Source organism: Dermacentor silvarum, chromosome 1 (genome assembly GCF_013339745.2).
Source record: "Dermacentor silvarum isolate Dsil-2018 chromosome 1, BIME_Dsil_1.4, whole genome shotgun sequence".
Lineage (NCBI taxonomy): Eukaryota > Metazoa > Arthropoda > Arachnida > Ixodida > Ixodidae > Dermacentor > Dermacentor silvarum.
The window spans coordinates 427,708,465-427,732,434 of NC_051154.1; the positions used below are offsets into that span (position 1 = coordinate 427,708,465).

A 23,970-nucleotide genomic window follows, 5' to 3' on the forward strand; every position below is an offset into this window, starting at 1 on the left:
TGAATACCTCGACAGAATTGCCTGTCTCATTGGGGTTAACTACGACTGTGCATGCAACTTTTCAAACTCATTTTTTCTGAAGTGTCTACAGCGATATTATTCTCTATATACAAACAATATTATTCCTCCAAAGAAGCCTTCAGCATTCTCAGTGAGCGACGCAGCCAAATGAAATGGCTGCAAAACCAACTTTGTTTGGCCTTACAATTGTGCGCACCTGTTTTTCCTCGAATAATGTCAGCCTTTTCTCTGCAGAACTACATGCAGCTTGGAAGCCCCTTCCTGCTCGGGTGGTGATGATGTTGGCGAGACCGCCGAAAGCATTTTATCAGGAATGTACAGCACACCACTGTCACCATCAGCAGTTGAAAGCTTTCTGGATCCTCCACCCGAAATACCATCACCAGCAACGCCGGCATCATTGGCAGTACCACCGTCAGTAACCGAGCGATATAGTGAGGCTCCACCCAAGCTAAAAAAAAAGACAAGAAAGAGAGACAGTTTTGAAGATGAACTTTTGGGCCAACTTGAGAAAAAAATGTCTGAGAATGAGGCATTTGGTTTGTCTGTAGGCCTAAGTTTGGATAAGATGCCACGTAAAATGGCATCAAAATGTAAAGTTAGAATTATGCAGCTCATTGCAGATGTGGAAGAGGAAATTGATTAACGTGCAAGTCAATTAATGCATGGTTTATAGCCCCATTTTTTAGTTTAGGTGCCAAGGCACTCATATATATAAGATGCGTGCATCTAGCTTTTGTTTATGTTAACGATTTAATATATTTGTTTGCTTTTTATTAGTGCTATGCTTTAATACTCGACTTATCCATACAAAGACGGCAAAATTCTCAATTTTATTATTTTCATTTCTTCTCCAGAACTGCATAATTGCTTGAGGTATAAGCCTGTGATATGCTGTGATGTTAGTTGCGTAGACTGTGATATGCTGTTAACCAATGGTGTGATAAAATAGTACAAATATTAACGCTGCCATGTAGACTGTGATATGCTGTTAACCAATGGTGTGATAAAATAGTACAAATATTAACGCTGCAATATTGAATCTAATTTTCACGAAGTACAAAACTGCATCCTTCTAGTTCAGTTCCTTTGCGTACTCGGTGACACTTCCTTTAACCATTTTGTGGCTTGCAGGGTCACAATTATCCCACTCTTTTCAAGTGCCGATAAATGGACAAGGGTGCACCTGCGTACCATATTTTAGCACGATGAATACTCCCCAACAATCAAAGACACTATTCAGTGTGTTTTGATCTTTTACTAATAGGCCTCCTTGGTGTTCTGAGTGTTTTTACATGCGCAGGTGGTGCTGTTCGACGAGGCTCATATTGGCAGCAAAATTTTTATTTGAAAATGTGTTGAGCTTTTCAGCCTTTCCCATTAGCTGGCTCAATACTTCTTGAATCAATCTTCAAGTTCTATGCAAGTTTCCTTATACGCCAAAAATACTTAGGTATGGATACGTACCACATTTTATGTCTTTTTACAGAGCGATTGGTGCAAGTGTGTACTCCTTTTTTTCTACAAAAGCAGCAATCGCAATGGCTGGAAAGTTCTGTCATTCCATTTCTAAATTAAAAAATTAAATAATGGGGTTTTACGTGCCAAAACCAGTTCTGATTATGAGGCACGCTGTAGTGGGGGACTCGAAATGCGGCCGCCATGGCCGGGATTCGATCCCGCGACCTCGTGCTCAGCACCCAACACCATAGGCACTCAGCAACCACGGCGGGTAATTCCATTTCTAGTCATTCTGAGTGCAGTTTTAGTATTTGTATGCATGTGATACATGTGCCGAGCTCGCGCCTTATAAGGGGTAAACCAGAGCAACATCTAACTCGCTAAATGCCTTAATCAGATTGATTATTTAATCACTGTACTTCGTGATTCGAGGTAGTACTTGATGTTCAGCACCACATAGTGTGAAACTACGCCATGGTAGTTTCACACTATGTGTGAAACTACCATGGTTCTTGATAGTCATGTGTACTTCATTACTAACCCAGATATCATAATTGCATTAACTCAAGAGTTGTATTTGTCTTTTGTATGGCATTTTCAGCATGACATGATTCAAAAAGTGCAATATTTGTTTCATGCGTTTGTTTTGCATTAATATTTTGTTTTTCGAATATGGGCATTTCCCGCAATATGTGATACATATGTAATACTTATTTCTCATGTTATTGTGCGCTAAATGAAGCGCTCTATTTTTGTTGCATTCAAGGTATTTTGAGCATTATATAGTACCAAAAGTACAGCATTTCTCTATTGCACAGCTGCATTTGTTCAGACAGTAGTACACAGCGTAAAACTGCAACGTTCAGTTCCACTGTGACGATGAATGTCTCATTCCACATATTTCAGGGCTTCTACTGCCAATAAGTAATATTTATTCAGCTCCTTCCAACGCAATATCCACTAGCAACAGAGAAAGGACAAGGGAAATTCCAACTGACAGTTGTAAAGAACACACATATACAACATCTGAAAGGAATTTTCACAGTGTTCCTGCATTTTTTTCTTGCACATGTTGCATTTTGTATCTCTGTTGTACAGAAATAAGTGTTGTTGTGAATAGTTGGTTAAATGTAACTGATCTTGATTTTTTCTATGTTTCATTTCAAACGTTTCATTAAATTCCATATTTTTTTCTATGTGATGTTTTCTATGTATGTACATGCTGTAAATATTTAAGCAACCTGCTCACGGAACACAGCGATGTACACTTAATGTGAAAATGACATGCACAGAAGGAGGGCCCGAAGTTAACCTGTCAGGCAGACCTGGTAAAAAGCACATTGGGTTAGCTTTAGTGACAATGCAGAAAAAAAAAGACCACATACACATGATTAACAAAATCAAGCCCCTCGGTTCCCCTTCTCTCGTTAATGCAGAAAAAAATACATGTTTACATGTAAAATACAGTTCATACGCAAATTCTAGTGAGACAAATCACTGGCATATATAAAGCCTTTTAAACAGTAGTTCTTCACCATGAAATAGAGAAAAAAAAGTTCAAGAAAGGAAATAGTAAGGGCAAAATCGTACATAATTAGAGGAGCCAAAGTAATTGTTATGACGCTGGAAGAGGAAAAAGTAATATTCTGGGATTCTGAGGATACTCTGAGGAGAACTGGGATTTCAGCACCGTCTGACAACGTTCAACTGCCACGGCAATGAGCCTTCTGCAGACATGAAATAATCCGCTATTTCGTCCCTCATTGCCATGGCAGCTGAAGTGGGGCGGTTGTTTGATGGTCGGCCCAAAGTTGACCTGTCACGGGGGACCTCCTGTTAAAAGCACATTGCACTGGTTTTATATTTGAGACATCAAAGTGACAATCCTTAAGTACATAACTTTCACCTGATGTTTTGAATGCCTGGGTATGACAGGGTTAGTTGTTTATGTTCGGTCCCTTTTTCATGCCGAAGCTTGTGATAAGAGAGTACGACCAAATACCTGTACTGTGATATGCAATCTCATTTCAATAAAATATGAAATTCCACATGTTTTATTTTTATTTTATTTAAAAAGTCCTTACAGGCCTCGTGAGAGGCATTGGGTAAGGGGGGCATCACAAAAAAGGAAAACAGCATGCATAATTGGTACATAATATACATGCACGATTGACTGACAGAATAATGAATAATTTCCTGCGTACGCTGGATGATTACACAAATATAACAAATGGTACAGTTCACATAAGAATAGGCAATTCAATGTCGTATACATAAGAATACAAAAATAGCAACTACAACAAAAAATAACAATGGACCCATAAACGGAAGGGTTGCATCAGTATTGCATAAAAAATATATTGCACTGGTGACGTTCTAATCGGAGAAAAAAAAAGAAACATAGTAATACAAGAAAAAGAGCAAAGTGATACCATAAACAAAAAAGCTAACAGAAGGCATATCACGAGGAAACATAAGAAGAAAGGGACACGCATTATTTTTTTCGAGATTACGCAATGAAATGCAAGATGAGCAGCTGCCGAAAATTGTCAGGATTTTTTCCGGAGACTATGGATGCAGGAAGGGCATTCCATAATCGAATGGCACGGGGAAGGGCCGACCAATTGAATGCGTGAGTGTTCCCGTATATCCGAGTGAAGCTGAGGTGATTATGTAGCCTGCGTGATGTGCATGGTGCAAATTCAAGCCGCAAGGAAGATTTCCTATCCGCATGAACGTACTTATGAAGCAGAGTTAAGAGAGCGAAGTCACGACGGATACTGAGGGGTGAGAGTAAAATATCCAGTTTTATTTGCGAAATACTAGAATTGTATGTATAGTTATGAGACAAACCTTGCGGCCCTATTTTGGACAGATTATAATAAGCTGGTTAGGTTCTTATGGTAAGGTGACCAGATTGGAGAGGCGAATTCGAGCTGCAGGCGAATAAATGTTTGGAAAGCTAGCTTACAGATGTGGGAGGGTGATTTGCGCAGGGTTCGACGTAAGTACCCCAGTGACCTTGAGGCATTAGCACATATGGTAGTAATGTGATGGTTCCAGGAAAGGTTTGGCACGAAATTAATTCCCAAGTGCTTGTATGAAGTGGCTGGGGAAATCAGGTTATTTATGTGATAAGAGAACGTAGATATGGAGTGTTTGCGAGTAAAAGAGATGACTTTACATTTAGATGAATTTAGGGTCATTAACCAAGTGTTGCACCAATCAAAAATAAGCTGAAGATTGTTTTGTGATAAGAGAGTACGAACAAATACCTGTACTGTGATATGCAATCTCATTTCAATAAAATATGAAATGCCACATGTAATGGTATCAGCTCCTCCTGACAACACTTAGCTGCCATGGCAATGAGCCTTCAGCAGAAATGAAGTAGTCTGCAATTTCATCCCTCATCGCCATGGCAGCTGAGGTAGGCCGGTGGTTTGATGGTGGTGCACTGCAACCAATTTGGGCAACCATGCGCCGCCACTCTCCATCCTGCACAGTCTCCTCACATGGCCTGTCCCCATAATTATCAGGACAGTATGCATTGTCAGCCATCAGGAAATTGTGAAGGACCACCGCTGCTTTTATCATAGAGGTCAGGAGCTCTGGCTCACCCTCCACTGTACCCAAAAACACTCGCCATCTCGAAACTAAGTTGCCAAAGGCATTTTCAACGCATCTTCGGGCTCTTGAGAGGCGATAATTGAAAACCTTTTTCTTTCTTCTAACTTTCTCCCAGGGTAAGGGCGCATCAAATAAGTTTCCAAAGGGAATGCTGCATCCCCTACCAAACAAACCGGCCACCTAGAAACTCCTGAAGGGAGTCCCAGGGTTCTCTCTTCTATGGCTCTCTTGAGGTCGCTCTTTCCGAAGAACGAGCCGTCTGAAAGCCGACCTTGGGCTCCTATGTCAACCATAATAAAGCGATAATTCGCATCTACAACAGCAAGCATTAGTAATGAGTGGTACCCCTTATAATTGAAACAGTCTGACCCACTGTTGCCTGGGAATTTGATAGCGAAGTGTTTGCCGTCAATACTTCCTATCGTATTTGGGAAATTCCACTTGTCTTCATAATCTTCTCTTATTTTTTCCCACTCTCTCTCACTTGGGCACCCCAGCACAACAGGCTTCAGGCAATCCCAGATTGCTGGAAGAGTCTCCTTTAGGATCCCTGCCACGGTGGAAGCATGAATTCTATAGCTGATTGCGATGTCTTGCATCGATCCTCCAGTAGCCAGGAATCTACAAAAATATGTTAACAGAACAAGTGATTCATATTAATGTTCAAATGCTTATCACAATGAACTTTATTGCTGCAACATTAGTAATAGGGTGAAAAATACATGCATCGTGTTTCACAATCAGGACTGAGAACAAGGCCCTAGGGAGTAGCAGAGAACTAGAATATTGATGAACACCATATTCATCTCTTTAGGCAGCAAAAACTTTTCGTAAAAAGTTCCTTCCTTTTTTTCCTTTCCAATGGCCCGTGTGCTTTCCCCGTGATTGTCGAAAGGTCGGCTCTCCTCGCAGTTCATGAGCATTGCGGTTGTGGTTGATGAAGACACATGGAAAACCACGAAAAAAAAAAACGCGCGCGATATGCATTTATACGTTGCTTCCGAAAATCACGCGAGGTGTGCTTTGAAGCAAATGATGTGGCGGATGAACGTGCAAACACGGTACGCATGCACGCAGTCGCACCTGCTGATTTCTGGACAACTACGAGCATTTTACCTCAGTGTGACTGCAAGTCTTTCTGCTGGAGAGATGGGCCTTCTGTGCGTTGGGGGGTGCAGGATTCTCTCGTAGACGAGGCCCAATAGCTTATCGAATGAAGCCTTCGTCATCCTGCGTTCAATAAATAAACGGAAATTCTGCATGACAACACTTCAGCACGAGCAACAGCAGTCCGAAGGGTACTTGCACAACAACGGAAAAGCAGCACGCGTTATATGTATATACGTTCCATTTACCTGAAATACTTGAAATGGTATTCCGGATCATTGTGTCGAAGCTCCTGGACGAGGTGATGGTACTCGCCGTACCACGGACGTTTGTCAAATATTTCTCTTATGTACAGTGACCGCCTCCTCTTGCGGGGCAAGCGCTGCAGCAGCAAGGCGATGATTATATTTCTTCGCGCTGGGTATGTCCACGCCATCTGAAGAAGGAATCCGACTCCTAACACGAAGTGCTAAAACTGGAAACGCTGCAGTCGCGGTCAACGAAAAGGCGCGAAACCTCCGTGCAAGTGAGCTAGGAGGAGCAGGGGAGAAAAGGAGCGAGCAGCTATGGGGATTGCTTCGCGAGTTTTACGGCAGGCGGCGTGCTGTACTCTGCACATTCTGCGCATGCGCATGCGCTTCGCCAGTCGCGCGTCGCTGCGCCCGCCAGACTGCGTCCGAGTATAGGGGGGTCGGTTTTGCGCCCGGCGCAGCGTCGCCAACCTGACGTATCCGACTTCAGCCGGCGCTCATCGCGCGCCGAAAACGTCGGAGTATAAGTTGGCCTTTACCCTCTGGGTAGCGTCACATCGCGGCAACTCACTGAACTAAGGCGCACCAACGGATCCCATTGCGGAGCGAGCGATTGCACTGGCCTTGAAAAAATAAACGAGACGCTGGCTAGGGAGTACAGCGCACCGAACACTGTGCCTTGAACGCTGCGCGTCCAAACTGAGCGGGCACGAAAGGGCGAGCGATCTAGTCGACTTGTGACATGTGATAGTATCCACACAGAGGGCAGCTTATACTTCCGGAAATAACAAGTTCGGTGCCGTGTTCCGGAGAACGGTGAGTTCAGTGTCCGCAGTCTAGGCCATGGCGAGGGCCGTGAAGTCCAAACCGACGTGATGAGACGTCTGGGGTGTTATGACCGCGGATCGGGAAAGTGCATCGGCGACAACACTGCTGCAGCCGCAACGTGGCGGGTATGTGTTGTAAAGTCTGGTATGGACGACATTTGTCGCTGTTCTCTGTCTATGTGTGCGCTTCCATCTGACTTCAGTCATCGAAGAGCAAACATGAGAGGTTTGCGATCAGCTACGATGTGGAAGATGGCTCCTTCGAGGAAATGGCGGAAATTATGAACTGTTTGATAGACGGCTAAGAGCTCACGGCCAAACTTGCTGTAGCGCTGTTCTGTATAGGCTTTATCTTGCGGGAGTATAAAGCAATGGGTTACAAAACTCGCTCACTGCGCTGCTGTAACACGTCCCTCACAGCGCAGTCGGACGCGTCCACCACAAGGCAAAGGCCCAAGTTCATTTTCGGGTAAACCAAGAGCGTAGCTCGACTGAGCGCGTCCTTGATCTTCACGAAAGCATACAGAGACCCATTTGTCCACGTCATCTCAGCTGTCTTCAAGGATGAGGCCAGTAGGTCGTACAAAGGCTGCAAGATGTGTGCACAATGCGGTGATCACGTCCGGGTCACCAATGTAGCTTAGATAGGGGCGAGGTAGAGAAGAGCTTTAACGGCGTTCGCAGCATACACTTTTCATTATTGCGCTAAAATTCTAAATATTTGAAATTCACAAAATATTGCTAGTTTAACAGAGTTAGAACTATCGCACCATGCGTGCCACCTGAAGTCATGAGACCTATCCCCTCCACCCTCCTCGCAGGTAACTATTACTAAATGAGTGCGGGTTTTTGTAGGCTATTTTATATTGTCCCATTTTGCCATATTATTTAACTCCCTTCATCAATCACGGCAACCCATCATGGGGCCCGATGGCAAAAACCATGCATAAAAATTCTCATTACGCAAAAGAGATCATTTGCGAAAATATTCTCACAGCCCTTCACGTAAGGGAACTGTTCTTCAAGTAAAATACTTTAGTTAAATAAAGTATGTCATTATCGCTGATATAGATATACCTAAAAGAATGTTGCTGATAAATTTCCTTGAAAACAATTAGCTCAACTAGAACCAGAAAGTCCTACACATATATTTAGAACATGCTCTAGCACTAAACACTGCAAAGATATCGGATTATATACTAGAAGTTAGTACCCAAGAGAGCAGATTACCTCATCTCTAAAGAGAATTTTGACGATGTGCCCTGTCTTCAAGAAATTTCATATATTCATAGTAATTTTTGGGCTTTCTTGTTTTTCCGGAATGTGCGAGACCATATGCATAACCTTGAAATTTACGTTAGGCTTTTTATATTGCAATAAATAAGCAGGGTTTCGTTTATTTCTTCCTACCCGCCGTGGTTGCTTAGTGGCTATGGTCTGGGCTGCTATAGGCACGAGGTCGCGGGATCAAATCCCGGCCACGTCGGCTGCATTTCGATGGAGACTAAATGCGAAACCACCCGTGTACTTGAATTTAGGTGCACGTAAAAAAAAAACCCACGTGGTTCAAATCATTCCGGAGTCCCACACTACGGCGAGCCTCATAAGCAGATCTGGTTTTGGCACGTAAAACCGCATATTTAAATTAATTTTACTTGTTGTGTCCGTGTTGCATAGTTAGTTCATTCGTATGTGTTCTCTTTTGTAATGACAACTTCATCATCATCACCCTCATCATCATCACCAGCCTATATTAATGTCCACTGCAGGATGAAGGCCTCCCCCTGCGATCTCCAATTACCCCTCTTTTGCGCTAGCTGATTCCAACTTGAGCCTGCAAATTTCCTAACTTCATCAGTCCACCTAGTTTTCTGCCGTCCTCGACTGCGCTTCCCTTCTCTTGGTATCCATTCTGTAACTCTAATGGTCCACCGGTTATCCATCCTACGCATTACGTGGCCTGCCCAGCTCCATTTTTTCCGTTTAATGTCAACTAGAATATGGGTTATCCCCGTTTGTTCTCTGATCCACACCGCTCTCTTACTGTCTCTTAACGTTAGTCGTAAGATTTTTCGTTCCATCGCTCTTTGTGCGGTCCCCAACTTGTTCTCGAACTTCTTTGTTAACCTCCAAGTTTCTGCCCCATATGTTAGCACCGGTAGAATGCAATGATTGTATACTTTTCTTTTCATCGACAGTGGTAAGCTCCCAGTCAGCATTTGGTAATGCCTGCCATATGCACTCCAACCCAATTTTATTCTTCTCTATATTTCCTTCTCATGATCAGGGTCGCCTGTGAGTTATTGACCTAGGTAAACTTACTCCTTTGCAAACTCTAGAGGCTGACTGGCGATCCTCAATTCTTGTTACCTTGCCAGGCTATTGAACATTATGTTTTTCTTCTGCATATTAATCTTCAACCCAACACTTTCTCGGTTAGGGTGCTCAATCTTTTGTTGTTTTCAGCCCCATTGTGGCTGAATAGGACAATGTCATCTGCAAACCGAAGGTTGCTGAGATATTTGCCGTTGATACTCACTCCTAAGCGTTCCCAGTCTAATGACAACTTGCTTTTGTTTATTGAAGTGCATTCTGTGAGCCGCGCATTCTGTAATTTGGCTTAGCCTGAGTGTTCCGGCAAGCGGTCTAAGGTCACGTTTACGCTTAGCAGTAGGCAAATATCTGTAGCTGTTATGGGAGATTCCGCCCATTGTGATGAGAAGTAAAGTATACGGTTGAGCCTCTGCCCTTTCATCAATGTCTCATGCTGTGCTTGCGACAAGCTATGCATGCGTAGCGTTTCGCGATTTGTGCATGTGTGCATGTGTGAGCGTGTTTGTGCGTGTGTGTGCGTGTGCATGTGATTCCTCACAAAACCAATTTTCAACGGGAAGTGTTAGGCTTTCAACATTTTGGGGGCAATTTCACAGCTGACCCTAATTTATCTAAACATTTTTGCAGAGCAAAATTACCTATTCATTTAATGAACGAGAAGAAAGGGAACCGAGGGGCCCGATTTTTATTAATCATAAGAAGCCAGCAAATAATGACACCAAGAACAACATAAGGGAAATTACTTGTATTTTCTAATTGAAATAAAGAAATGATAAATTAATGGAAAATGAAAAGGGATGAAAAAACAACTGTCCGAAGGTGGGGAACGAACCCACGTCTTCGCATTACGCGTGCGATGTTCTCACCATTGAGCTATACCGCGGAGCCGTTTGCCCATCCGCGGTAGCTCAATGGTGAGAGCACGCACGCGTAATGCGAAGACGTGGGTTCGTTCCGCACCTGCGGAAAGTAGTTTTTTTATCCGTTTTCATTTTGCATTTATTTATAATTTCTTTAATTCAATTAGTAAGTACAAGTAATTTCCCCTATTAATTTAATATATCTTTCGCCCCTAATCACCATTTCTTGGGCTACAGTTATGATTACCTCAAAGGCATTCAGTTTCGGTAAGCGCTATGCATACAGTACGCGGTGAGGTGTGCGAAATGCTTAGCTGTATGCAACCTGGCCTAAATTTTGCATGAACCGCTGTGGACTACGGTTAGACATATGAGGAAAGAAACCATCCTTAATCACGGTACTTGCATTACATGCTTACTGTTGTTTGTCCAGTTATCTCTCATGTCGCAAGGGTGTTATTGTTCTATTGCCATTAGTACTCCTCATTCAGTGAAGGTGCTCCTTGCATTACGCGCTCAGCTTTGATGCACTCATTGCTTGAGGAAGAAGAAATGAGCTGCTTTGTAGTTAATTAGTAGAGGTTAGACGGATGGGACCACTGATCCACGCCGCATTATAATGCTGTATCCACAGTACCGTACGGCTTTGCGGAGAACTGTTCCGCCGACAATTATTCCACACTCTCCCGGCTGGGACGAGCATCTAGACGACGGACGAGACGAGCAGATGAAAGGGCGGGAAAAGTAATACACATGGCGGCGTCGCCGAAGTGGGTACCGTCCGCTTCTCATCTATCGAGTCGTCGTCGTGCACTGTATAGCCCGTTAGTTCCCAACTGACGCTTGCATTCTTTTTTTTTCTTTCTTTCTCATCTTTGGCCCCCCTTTTCCACCCCGATACAGGATAGCCATCGGAGATATTCTCTGGTTTACCTCCCTTTCTTTACTTTGTTGACAGCGAAGTATTCGGGACCATTCGGCGCTCTTTCTGAGATCTTTTGTCAATTTGAGACGTTTTATGCCTAAGGAGAGAGGCTGTACTAGCTGTACATAGCCAAGAGATTTGCCAGCGATCCCGACAAGGCACTGGCGCTGCCAGATCTCGGAGGAAACAGATTGAAATGTTTGCTAGTTCTTATTGTATAGATGACATGTTACAATACATTGCGTAAGTGAAACTCGTGGTTGGCCACAATGTTTTGTTTTTTGTAATTTCCATGATGACGGGTGCTTTTTTAAAAAACAGTCTTGTTGATTAAACCTTTTAGTTTCTTGCTTAAAGGAACAGTGCTTGTTCCCAGATCTAATAAATAATTCACCAACGATTACGATATTCCATAACGCAAAATTTATGCGCAGCTCTATACGTGTTTTGATTTCGCCATATATTGGCCGGCGCGGACAATCTATCTCGTGCAGCACGTTGCCAACGGAGTGAAATGTGGCGCGTCTGCCTCGCGAATCTGGTGATCGCGAGACCCAGCGTGTGGGTGACGCGTGATTCACAGCAGCCGCCACAGACAGAGCTTCCAGACGAACGCACGCTACTCTGCCGTCATCTCGTAGCCATCGTCACCGCCACTACGCTCTTCTTCTCACGCTTTTACCATACTTTCTCCTCCGCTTTCCGCCTTATGGTTCCGCTGCACCCTCCTCCTCCGCTTTCCTCCTCGCGTCCCCCGCTGCGCTCCGCATTCGCTCTTTCCTCCATCGCTGTGCTCGTTCGCTCGGTTACGCCGACGCCGATGCTCGCCGTAGAGAACGTGCGCCCAAGAGCTGCGCTCTAAAAGCAATCCAAGACGTAATTCATGTTGTTCTACCACCAAAATCTGGGTTTGTGAAACAGCTCAGCATTTTCCTCAGGATGCAAGATAGATGGCATGGCGGATCCAGTCCTTTCCTGTTTTACAGAGAAAAAAAATAAGAATTGTAAATGGCTGGTAAATAGATCAAGCATCAAGATATATTTTCTAGTTTCTATGCTATGAATGGTTCAGAGTTCGTACGACGACAGTTTTTGTCAACCGGACGTGTCGTATAAATTGCGATAAAGACGTAGCATCGCTACTCCTGATAATGACTATTTCTTGCTGACCTTACGGTTACGCTTGGAGCATGTTTCTTACTAATTTCGATCGAAGAGCTACCTAAGATAGTACGTTGACTTGCGAATAAGCCCTTTGCTAACTCACACCTGAAATGCAACCCAAAAACACAAGACCACCGGCTAATGGAGTGTTTTCGCAAATTGAGCAGCCCAGAAAATAGTTCGTCACAGCTGACTGTTCAAGTACTTGTGGCAGAAAAGATTTTATGCTACTGATGCACAGATATGTATGAATTATGCACCCGCAAATGTAAACAAGTTCAGTAACACGAAATAAATGTTACTGAACTTCTTCACTAATTATTACTCAAATTCTTTATTTATAAAAAAAGAACATTTCAATTTAGACAGAAACCTGTCGGTCCCATATCAGGAACAACGAATCTTGCAGCCATCATGTAAGTGAACAGCGGTAGGGCAAACGCTAGGTAGAATACTACATTAATAGATATATATGCCTTGCGCTATATAGCTGTAAATTAAAATAGGAGGCGGTGGTTCTGCAGATGATGCATTGATGCTCTTCTGAAAGAATGAGAACCACACAAATGCTCCGCTTGTCCACGAATACATTTTTGAGATGAAACACCGTGCACTGTCGAGGTGAATTTGATTAAGGTACAAAGGTCAGAGTTTAAAGAGCAACCAGCTGTGATGACATTTCTTGAATTCGTCTAAGAAATAGAAAGCGCTGCCCCTAGATGGCGTTTCATATTTAAAGTCAAGTGGTCAGTCAATCCTTATCAACCTTGTTTCCTTATTAAATCCTCTACAAAAATAATATTCCTTAACTCAGTTACAAATTCACGACGATGCAGCGAATTGGAAGAAGCACTAATTACTGCTACACCAACATTCCCTTGTGGTCGCGCAATTCGAAGGCAGTATTTTTATTGATAGCAGCGAATAGGGAATGTTAGAAGGAGTGGTCCTTCGAGTATATTTCGTTTTTAGTAATTTAACTTCAATGTCCTAAGGAAATCGTGATATTTTACTTTCGAGACATCTGTTATGTGCACGATAATGTTACGTCCTGTTTACTTTTTACCAACGTGACAAACAAGGACATGTTGGCACCAAGTGATAGTGCCGGCTACTGTTTTTTCATGAGAAACAAATTATGCGAGACGTATTTATTGGTAATATTAAGCCCAATTATGGCGCTATAGCGAGTAACTGACCTGCTTGAAGTATAAATGACTGTGTTGGTGTAATACAATGTCAATACCTTTTTTCTTCAAGTTCAAAAGCAGAAGAGTTCTTTTTCCCAGTTGTATTACCTTAGGAATTGCCCGAAGACTAGCACAACCCTGTTTTATTTTTTTACATAGGTACAACGTATTGTTCCTCGTGCTGACCTACCTGGTTCCAGTCACTACCATGGTGGTGACCTACACCGGCATGGGCACCGTTCTGTGGGGAAGCCAAGGAATAGGAGAGTCCACTGAGAGACAGCAGAACGTCTTGCAAGCAAAACGGAAGGTAAGATATCACCACTCGGCGTTGCAGAACAATTCACGTGAAAGGATTTTTTTAGGTTATCAAGGCACTAAGATGTCTTGCCGTAAAGTTTTCTCGGCGTTAGGTGGGAAGACATGGAAGGCAAAATATGCTCTTTGTCATTCGTAACATTGTTGGATTTGTTGCACGCTAAATCTCAATGAATATAGCCACTGAAGTGCAGGAAAGGATGTCTTTAAGGATGATAGAGCAGCCGAAACCAAGGATCGGCCGAAACAAAAGCAAATATGCAAGCATAAACTACCACTATGCGAGACAATTTCCCATTGCTGTTGCATCACTTGCAGGTGCCGAATATTCTCATAATCTTGCCCTGGTACGCACAATCTGACCCAGTTTTGCAACAATGGTAAATTATTGAAGCTTATGCGTACCCTACATGGTTGCTATAATACAGTTGTAAACATGCTCCTCTAGATCGCTTGTCTAGCACGTACGACGTCTCGTGACAATGCCTGGTTTGGATATCTTGCAAGTGAGCATGAGCGGCCATTTCTTCGCTGTTGGTGGTCATCGCGGCAGCCTGTACATCTGCAGTCACCCCTGAGGTGTCGGTGAATGTGCAGCAGGAACGTGGAATCGAATCCTAGATTGCACGTCCCGGCGAGCTACCGCAAATTTTTGTCTTACAAACGTTTTGTCAGCTCTTTGTCTCTGCTTATGAAATTTCACTGCACTCATTGTTCATGTCAATCAATGATGTCGGTTCATGACCCTCTATGCGATGGTAATATTCGCATAATATTACAGCGAAGCGGTTGGCCTTTAGTTGGCCGGGAATTTTCGCGGCGTGCCCTGACGGAAAAAATACCTTCAGCAAATAAAAAAAAAAGATTCAGCGCCTGAAGCGAACAGTGCATACATTGTTTGATATAACGCATACAACGTACAGCACAGCATTCTTTTCAATAAAGAACAAGCACAAAACAACCATCCAAACCACATCATTGATTATAAGGCGCTCCTGAGAACACTGCGAAGCACCTAGCGCACTCTGCCTACGTTTCCCGGTAGAGATTATTGTTGCGCAAGCTGCCCTGGCGACGGCAGTTTGCGACATGGGCAGAGACGTTACTAGCCTTTCATATATAAGAGAATCAGCTCACCAACTGATTTCATTATAGATGCAGCACAGCAATGGGTAGGCAACGCATAGTTAGGACTCCCGACGAGCAGCAAAGGGAAAGGAAACCGCATAATGACCAGTTGCGACGTGCTGCCTAAATTACCGTTAGTCTAAAACAATAAAGCATTGCAAACCCCCCTCAGCAGTTGTAGTGGTGGTTTTCAACAACTTCGCTGGACATCCACAATCGCAGCGGTGTGATGGCGAGTAAGTTGTTTAAGTACGAGCTGTAAGCAGCGGTGAGAAATAAACACGCTTAATTCCGAAAGCAAGTGCGCAGTGCATGCAGAAGCATGATAACGGCGAGAAGCGGCGAGATCAGCAGTACTACCTTAGTACCCGCAGGCGTTCAAAGCACTCTCTAGTGCGAGGGTCGTCTGCTACGCTTTTCACTTCAGAAGTGCACACTCCCTTTATTATCAGTGAAGCAGCATTGTTCCCCTACAGAGCCCCGTTCGTGCCGGCAAATTTCATTTGTTATTATTGATTTCATCTTAATTTGGTGGCGCGCACTAGCCTCCAGGGGCGCTATAACGTAAAATGATTCCAAACCGTTTTGATTCCAAACTCCTGACATAAAATTTACGAAACCACCGACGCAAGCATCGGGCGGTGACCCGCAGCGTTGTCAGAACAACCCAATCAAACACTCTCCTCGTTTATAGGAGGTCACCTTTGTTCGCTTTCAAAACCAATAACATTGTCTACGCTCAGCGGTTTTTCTTATCTAATTGGCTGACAAGAGGCGAGGAGCCCGCTCTAGTGGAGAGGGTTTCGATGGGGCCGAGCCAGCAAGGTGAAAATAGATAACCGCATGAAGAGGGTGGTGCCGGCTTCTCCGATTGGTCCGCTTTGCCTTACTTAGCTAGCGGTGGCTGGTCGAAAATCGCGGTGGCGTGCAACGGAAGGATAAGAATGTCACTAAAACAGATCCTCCGCAAGGAAGAGGTGGCAGAGCGATGTCGTATGCACGCCGTTAAAATGGCTCGATAACGTTCTACTGCCACGCAAAAAGGTTTATCATGCGAAAATAAATACATGCTCACCGGCAGGTGCGAGTAGCGAGGGCCTGAGCGATCGGCGGGCAGCCATCTTTGATTCCTTTCGGAACGGGGCAGTCTGTCGCTATCCAGAAAAATTTTCAGCTTTGTTCGGCATATTAATGCATTTTTTTCGCGTACACGTCACTTTTACGTGGTGAGTTTTCGCGGTTTTGTGACGTCGCGTGGCAGACAGGCAAAGTGGGCGTAGCCAGAAAACATTGGACCAATAGCAGAGAGCTACTGGTGAAGAGACATCGAATCAGGAATGATTATTTTTCTTTTGTGCGGTTTAATCATGCATAATCAGTGTGTACACGCTATATCAGATGGGGAGCTATTGCGGTTTTCGTTACGTCGCGTGGCAGACAGGCGAAGTTGGGAGCGGCCCGAAAATGTTTTGACCAATCGTGGAGGTTGATTGCAGAAATTGGAATCAAAATAGTTTGGAATCATTTTACGTTATAGCGCCCCAGTAATACAAAACGGAAATGGAAAACGCGTTGGAGATAACACATCTTAGTGAAAGTCTATTGTCTGTTCACAAAGGTTGCAAAGTCGAGGCCGAAAAGCGGTTCGTGCGATAGCAGCGGAACTACATCTGTCGGGGTAAAACACAAGTTGAGGAAAATTATCATTCATTACGGCACTTAATAAAGCATTTGTAAAAGTACACAGAATGTCATTAGAATAAGAAAATGCGAAGTCACAAGCTGTTTGCTTCCATTCACGAACTATTACGGCTGCGAAATCGTGCAGACATTCTGCAGCCTGCTCGTGGCGATGCGCGCTGAGATATGCCGCGATGGTAGTGCCGTATTTACCACTGTGATGTCAGCAGAACTCTCTTCTCCGTAACAAAAAAAGTAATGGCAGTATATATCATATAAACCTTATAAGATTTGATCAGTAACTTGAATTTTGAACAGCATTTTCACTAAATAACAGGTTTTAGCTATGTGTTCATACCAGAGAAAAATACAGGTGGCGTGGTGCTGTGCTAGTGTCGATGACAGTGTGGTTTTGTAAATTAGTGCGATGCAGTGTTTCTTTTCTCCTGACACCGATATAACGGATGTGTATTGGTACTAAGGACACCTGCATGTGGTACTTAGTTGAAAATCTGCATGGGCCCACTGCTCTTAATTCTTTAAAAAACTCTCAGGCTCACCGGTGTTAATCCCTGCTCTTATAGATTAAGGGCATTACATAGAGGTGGGCCAGTAACTCTACACGGATGGCATATTTCGCTTCAAATGTTGCACTGAACGACATGAACTCCAAAATGTGAACTTCTTGGAAAAATTTCGCAAGAACAGGGCTGCAGTAAGCGCAATTTTGTTCGAACACTTTAAGCAAAATAAGCACGTACTGTGTTCGTGCCGGATTGTGACGCGATGTTTATGGCAAATATTCTCACTTGCTTGTGTTCTTGGTGTGAGCACTGCTTATGTAGCGCCGGCGATAGATGTGAGCTGGTGCAGTGGCCGACTTGGCGCAACGAGTCTCGAACGACAAGCGTGGATCTTTTACCCACCGAAAAGTTGGCCCCGCGAAATGTAGATGGCACCGCGGTGCCTCCATCATCATTAAGCTGTATGTGCTAGACGTATGGGTGCAATACTGTAGTATGAGCTTCTATCAGAGTTTTGCTATCATGCAACTGAAAAGAAAAGTGTACAATCATTGCATTCTACCGGTGCTAACATATGGGGCAGAAACTTGGAGGTTAACAAAAAAGCTCGAGAACAAGTTAAGGACCGCACAAAGAGCGATGGAACGAAAAATGTTTGGCCTAACGTTAAGAGAGAGAAAGAGAGCGGTGTGGATCAGAGAGCAAACGGGAATAGCCGATATTCTAGTTGACATTAAGCGCAAGAAATGGAGCTGGGCAGGCCATGTAATGCGTTGGATGGATAACCGGTGGACCATTAGGGTTACAGAATGGATACCAAGAGAAGGGAAGCGCAGTCGAGGTCGGCAGAAAACCAGATGGGATGATGAAGTTAGGAAATTTGCAGGCGCAAGTTGCAATAGGCTAGCGCAAGACAGGGGTAATTGGAGATCGCAGGGAGAGGGCTTCGTCCTGCAGTGGACATAAAATATAGGCGGATGATGATGATGAACTTTGTCTTAGTTGAGCATGCACGTGCAGTTGAGCTTCACATCACCTTTTCGCAATATGCGCCGCGCCTATAACCCTAGCAAGGCATGTGCCCTCCTGAAGTGAACAGCGTAGCAAACCATGTTCACACTGTAGCGTGCTTTGCGGGAATGAGCATACCATCCCTAAGCCGGTCGGTCCTAATCGTTATAAGGCGCTGACACGCCATGTGGTCGACGCTCACCCGATATTGTTTAGATTTGGAATGCTTTACAGTGGTGGACAAGCTAACGAGAAATTACGGAGCATGAACCGACAACGGGATGAGCGCTACCGCTATTGTTCTGCCACATCCGAACAACAATTCGTCAATCTGGACATGTGACATTTTAGCTTCTTGGCAAATATACAGCCCTCCAAGTGCCGGTACCCGTCTATTTTCACGTTACAGCTGATGTAACGTCCAGATTTATTTCATTTTGGCTCTGTTGCCATTTGAACAATAAGACTGCTTTTTTTAAGAAAAATTCTTTCGTAGCGAGTTACTACCTCTTTCCCATGTCGGGTGTGTTTCTAGCCTTTATCGTGGCCGATCGCGGAGGTGGGGCAGTCTAGAAAATGTGGGCTGATAGAGGGTGTTTCACGTAACTTGGGCCAAACGTTAACAATATGCAAATGCGACGCAGCTGAATCAAACCAAGGTTGCCGTCGCTTGGAGATACTCAGAATATTCTTGCATTCGGTCCTTATTAAATAGTCTTAATTGAATTATCAACTGCTCAATAATTATAATTACGTGATAAGTGTCTTTGGAAAAATTGCAGAGCAACATGAAAAACTCCTGATACAGTTTTCTGTTGCACAATACGTGCTACATAAAAGTGTTTTTCCGATCGTGAAAGAAGCCCGCGAACACACGCAAAGTGACTCGAACGGCCAGTCGCGCGGCAATTTTGCGTGTATTCGCCTGGTTTCTTTCACGCTCGGAAAAACACTTTCATGTAGCACGTATTGTGCAACAGAAAACTGTATGAGGAGTTTTCATGTTGCTCTGCAATTTTCTCTTTGACACTTTGCATCTAATTAGGTGGAATGCAAGAAATATGTTGAGTATCTCCTAACAACGGCAAATAATATTACCTTGGTGCTGTCCAGCTTCTTATCATTTACACATTTTTAAAGTTTAGCTAAAGTGAAACACCCTGTATTGGATATGTGCCCATGAGACATGCAGTCCACGTACTGTACCGTGTATATATACAAGCACATTTTAAGTGGTAGAATTCAAGCAGAGGACCCTAGCGTAGCAGTCCAATGACACTGGCGCATACCCAAGCCGCGGAATAGAATGTCCTTAAGAATTTTGTGCGTGAAAGCCAGCGCGTTCATATCATCGGTGCCGTTTTATTTCAATACAAATTATTTCACTACTCCTGGTGAGGTTTCGCCGCAGTCGATAAATATACATAAAATACTGATTTCTTTAGTTTTAGCACGTTTTCTAAATAACCGTTACTCAAATGAACTGTACGATTTTCCTTGCTTAAGAATTTGAACGCCAGGTTTTGAAAGATGTCTAGGTGTTTTCGTATTGTAATCGCACAGACTGGTGCTGTCGCCCTTGAGGGAATAAGCGAAGCGATTCGGCGCCGTTAAGTCAGTGCTTGCCGGAACAAATTGTAACACAGCCTATGGAGAGCCTACTGGCTCGTGCGCTCGTTTTCATCCATGAAGTAGCCATGGTACTACCTGCCGGTGCGAGGTATCTGCAGTAGAGCTCTGCACGGGCCCGGGCCGTCCGAAGCGTTTTTTTGGCGGGCTCGGGCCGGGCTCGGGCTTGAGGCCACGGGCCCGGGCCGGACTCGGGCTTGAAGCCACGGGCCCGGGCCAGACTCGGGCCCGCTCATTAAATGACCTAAGTAGGCCTTCGAGCACACGCAACCGTTATGCATTGCATGGTTCAATGCATTCTGTGCCAAGCTGAAGTGACACGTGCAAAATGACTGTCATCATCATCATCAGCCTATATTTATGTCACTGCAGGACGAAGGCCTCTCCCTGCGATCTTCCATTAACCCTGTCTTGCAATAGGTGATTCCAATTTGCGCCTGCCAATTTTCTAACTTCATCTCCCCACCTAGTTTTCTGCCGTCCTCGACTGCGCTTCCCTTCTCTTCGTATACATTCTGTAGCTCTAATGGTCCATCGGTTATCCACCCTACGCATTACTTGGCCTGCCCAGCTTCATTTTTTCCGCTTAATGTCAACTAAAATATCGGTTATCCCCGTTCTCTGATTCACACCGCTCTCTTGACTGTATATCTTATCGGATGACTGTATATCTTATCGAAGAAAATGTTAAAACAGATGATGTTCTCATTTTAACAGCCGAGCGGTTTCAGCCGGGCGCAATGTGTCTGCTGAATCCAAAAAAGGGTGCCGATCCTAGTAGCAGTGTAGAAAGGATCCAAGCGCAATGACACATACACCTGTCAACTAGCGAAGCTGAGCCTGGATAATCCTAGCTGAGAATGGTGGGGACTACTTAAACTTAGTCAGTAATCGATAGGCAATTGATAGCCAATCAATAGCTAGTCGATAATCGATCAATGACCAATAAATTCCGGAAAATTTTGTAGGGTGACTTGGTAGTGCTTAGCCTAGCCCAAATACGTGGCCAATATCTTGCAATAGACAATCGAAAGCCAATCAATAGCTAATCGATATCAATCAATTATAAATAAATTACGGGAAATGCTGGGGATGACTTGGTAGTGCTTAGCCTAGCCCAAAAGGCAGGACTAGCTAGGTGCCTATCAGCTCCGCTGTCTCTTTAGCATTGCGCCGGCAGTGCAAGCTACGCTAGTTTTTTTTGCACTGCCGAAAAAGCTACGCTATTTGCAAGCTACGCTATTTTGGAAACAAGCATTGTTTCCGCGTAAGGAAAAATAAATTATACAAAGAAGCCACTCCTCAAACCATTTCCATGTTACCGCTTTTGCGATTGCACTATTACCAGTGTCGATACTATTGCATTATTTTAGCGCTAAGGCCAGTTACTTTTGTGCTTCAATGCATAAAACAGCGTTTTCCTCAAAATGTTAACTGGAACACCCACGCATTTCGTCTGATATTTTGAAAATTAATATCTCGAAACTGATTCAGTCCTGAGAATTCGTTCCAAGTCGATACGCCTTGCAAACTCAGAGGCTATAATTCGAAGATTGAAAGATGTGCCGTAAAATAATTAATTAAAAAGTTAATTAGCGTAATTATGTTAAATATTCAATTAGGCGTTTTGACCATCCATTAGGCCATCTATGTCAGAATTAGCTTGGAACTACATAAAACAATTAGCCTCCTTAAAGCGTCATCGCATTAATGCGAACACAAGAAATCCTGAGATATGGTCAATTCCATACTTCAGAACACTCTATAAGCATCAGTCGCTAATACATAACCTACCATTCACTTTGAACAAATGCAAAAATGTCGATAATTTCAGTAAGAAAGAACTCAGCCCATACGTTGGTAGCTTGTAATGTATCTGATGTGATTATTATTCTGCCTTCGTGTATGGCTCTGAGTATATAATGTACATCCTGTTTCGTTATCTTAGCAAATATTAATCTTGTAAAATTCAGTCTCATGCTAGGTTGTATAGCTGGTGTTGCGTTGTTTTGTATAGCTAGTATTGCTATTGTATATTTCATATAGGCTGATGATGATGATGATTGCTATTGTAATGTTGTTTAAAATGCATTCTGTTAAAAATTTTCCCAATTCTCTTAACTCGCCGTGACGGAAATATTCTCTGTTTTTTCGTTCAAAGCTATTTCGTCCGTGAGGAATTCCAGTGACAGCTGGAAATATATGTGAATTATTGTACATGTGCGCACTCTGTTCACTGACGTACTATTGCCTTGCCTGGTGTTTTGGGTCACGTCAAGCTACGTATGTAGCTTTTAGTCCAAAATGACCGTCCAGCATGTAAATTGGAGAATAAATTGATTTGATTGATTTCGTCGGACACTTTGAAAATGATTATCTCGAAACTGGTTCAGTCCTGAGAATTCGTTCCAAGGATACGCCTGCGAACTCAGCGGCTATAATTCGTAGATTGATAGATGTGCCATAAAATAATTAATGAAAAAGTTAAATAGCGTAATTATGTTAATTCTTCAAATAGTCGTTTTGTTTTCTCGTGGAAGTAATGACCGCCTCATCGAGTAGTTTAGATCAAGGATTATTATATAATTGTGCAATCTGCAACAGGCATTTTTTAAAATTTGGTTGAGCTAAAATCAAACACCCCGCATACTAAATGACATCATAGAACCATATCGTACAAATCAAGGTAAGTGCATGCGCACCAGCGGAAAAATAGCAGCACAGGCAATGGGCCGGATTACTGATGTTCCCGTGGGAGAAACAAAGATTTCGGCCTTTTATTGCTTATATACTGCAGCTGATTAAACCTCGGAACGTGAGGGTGAAAGATCCGTACAATCTGTAAGTAAAAAAAAGATTTTTTTTTTCTCTTACAGGCCGGGCCTGGTCATGCACACGAGGGCCGTAGCTAAGCTTAGTAATGAACGCCCGGGCCCGGGCCGGGCCTGGGCTCAATAGCACGGGCCCGGGTCAGGCCCGGGCTTGGAACAACGGGGCGCGGGCCGGGCCCGGGCTGGTCTCGATCATGTACGCCCGGGCCCGGGCCGGGCTCGGGCTTTGTATTACGGTCCCGGGCTGGGCTCGGGCCTTGTAACGCGGGCCCGGGCCGGGCTCGGGCCGATAAATCCGGCCCGTGCAGTGCTCTAATCTGCAGGGCAACACCGCGTCCCTCATATCGCGCAAACTTGACCCTCGTGTTGTCGGAACGCCGGCCGAGGACCTCCAGCGAAACGCTAATCGCACTGAAGCAAGGTGGACCCGCGTGTTCTAGCGGGCCCACCTTGGTCTCCGTGGTCTTTGCACGCAGCATGTCTCAGTACGCGAATGCGAGGGCGGCGCAAGGTGACAACGCCGACAAGATCCTGTAGCTCTAACCGATGGCGCTCGTGCTCATCGAGCTCTCTCTGTTCATGTGTTTCTGCGCATGCCACATGACTGTGTTTACTTATTCAGCCTATGTTTTACTGCAGCTCATACTGCCACTAAAGTTAAGAGTCTTACTTCACGTAACATTCTAACAGGTTGCTATCGTATTCATTACTTCGCCTTGAAATCGAAACTGTGATTTTTCATCTCACAGAAGTCCGATACTGTACCCGTTACGTCATGGACGCTTTTCTCTCACAACGGTGTGCCTCATAACCCGATCGTAGTTTTGACATGTAGAACCCAGGAAATTATTTCAAACTAATTAACACGTCATCATACGTCAAAGTTTGGGCCGATACCGAAAATAGTGCACTCTAGAAATGTAAGCCTATCTCGAAGATGGTGCAGTCAAGAAATTGAAGAGTCCGACGCTCCTCATACTATCCTCACGCGAGGTGTTTGGCGATAGAGTGCTTAACCCTGAGATTACCGCCCTATCGCCGGCCAAATCACTCTGGAAGACTGTGTTTCATCGATTTCA

The 23,970-nt window shown here is 44.0% G+C and overlaps 1 protein-coding gene across 1 annotated transcript; it reads right to left on the minus strand.

The window, feature by feature from the left end:
• Nucleotides 1-237: 237 nt before the first annotated feature.
• On the minus strand, nucleotides 238-23,370 carry LOC125944100 (uncharacterized). Its single transcript, XM_049664010.1, has 7 exons — nucleotides 23,341-23,370; nucleotides 13,961-14,011; nucleotides 7,716-7,886; nucleotides 6,468-6,655; nucleotides 6,229-6,342; nucleotides 5,293-5,733; nucleotides 238-472 (listed from the first exon to the last, which is right to left on the minus strand). The coding sequence occupies exons 1-7, from the start codon at nucleotides 23,368-23,370 to the stop codon at nucleotides 238-240; spliced, it is 1,230 nt and encodes a 409-aa protein (XP_049519967.1).
• Between the last annotated feature and the right edge of the window lie 600 nt (nucleotides 23,371-23,970).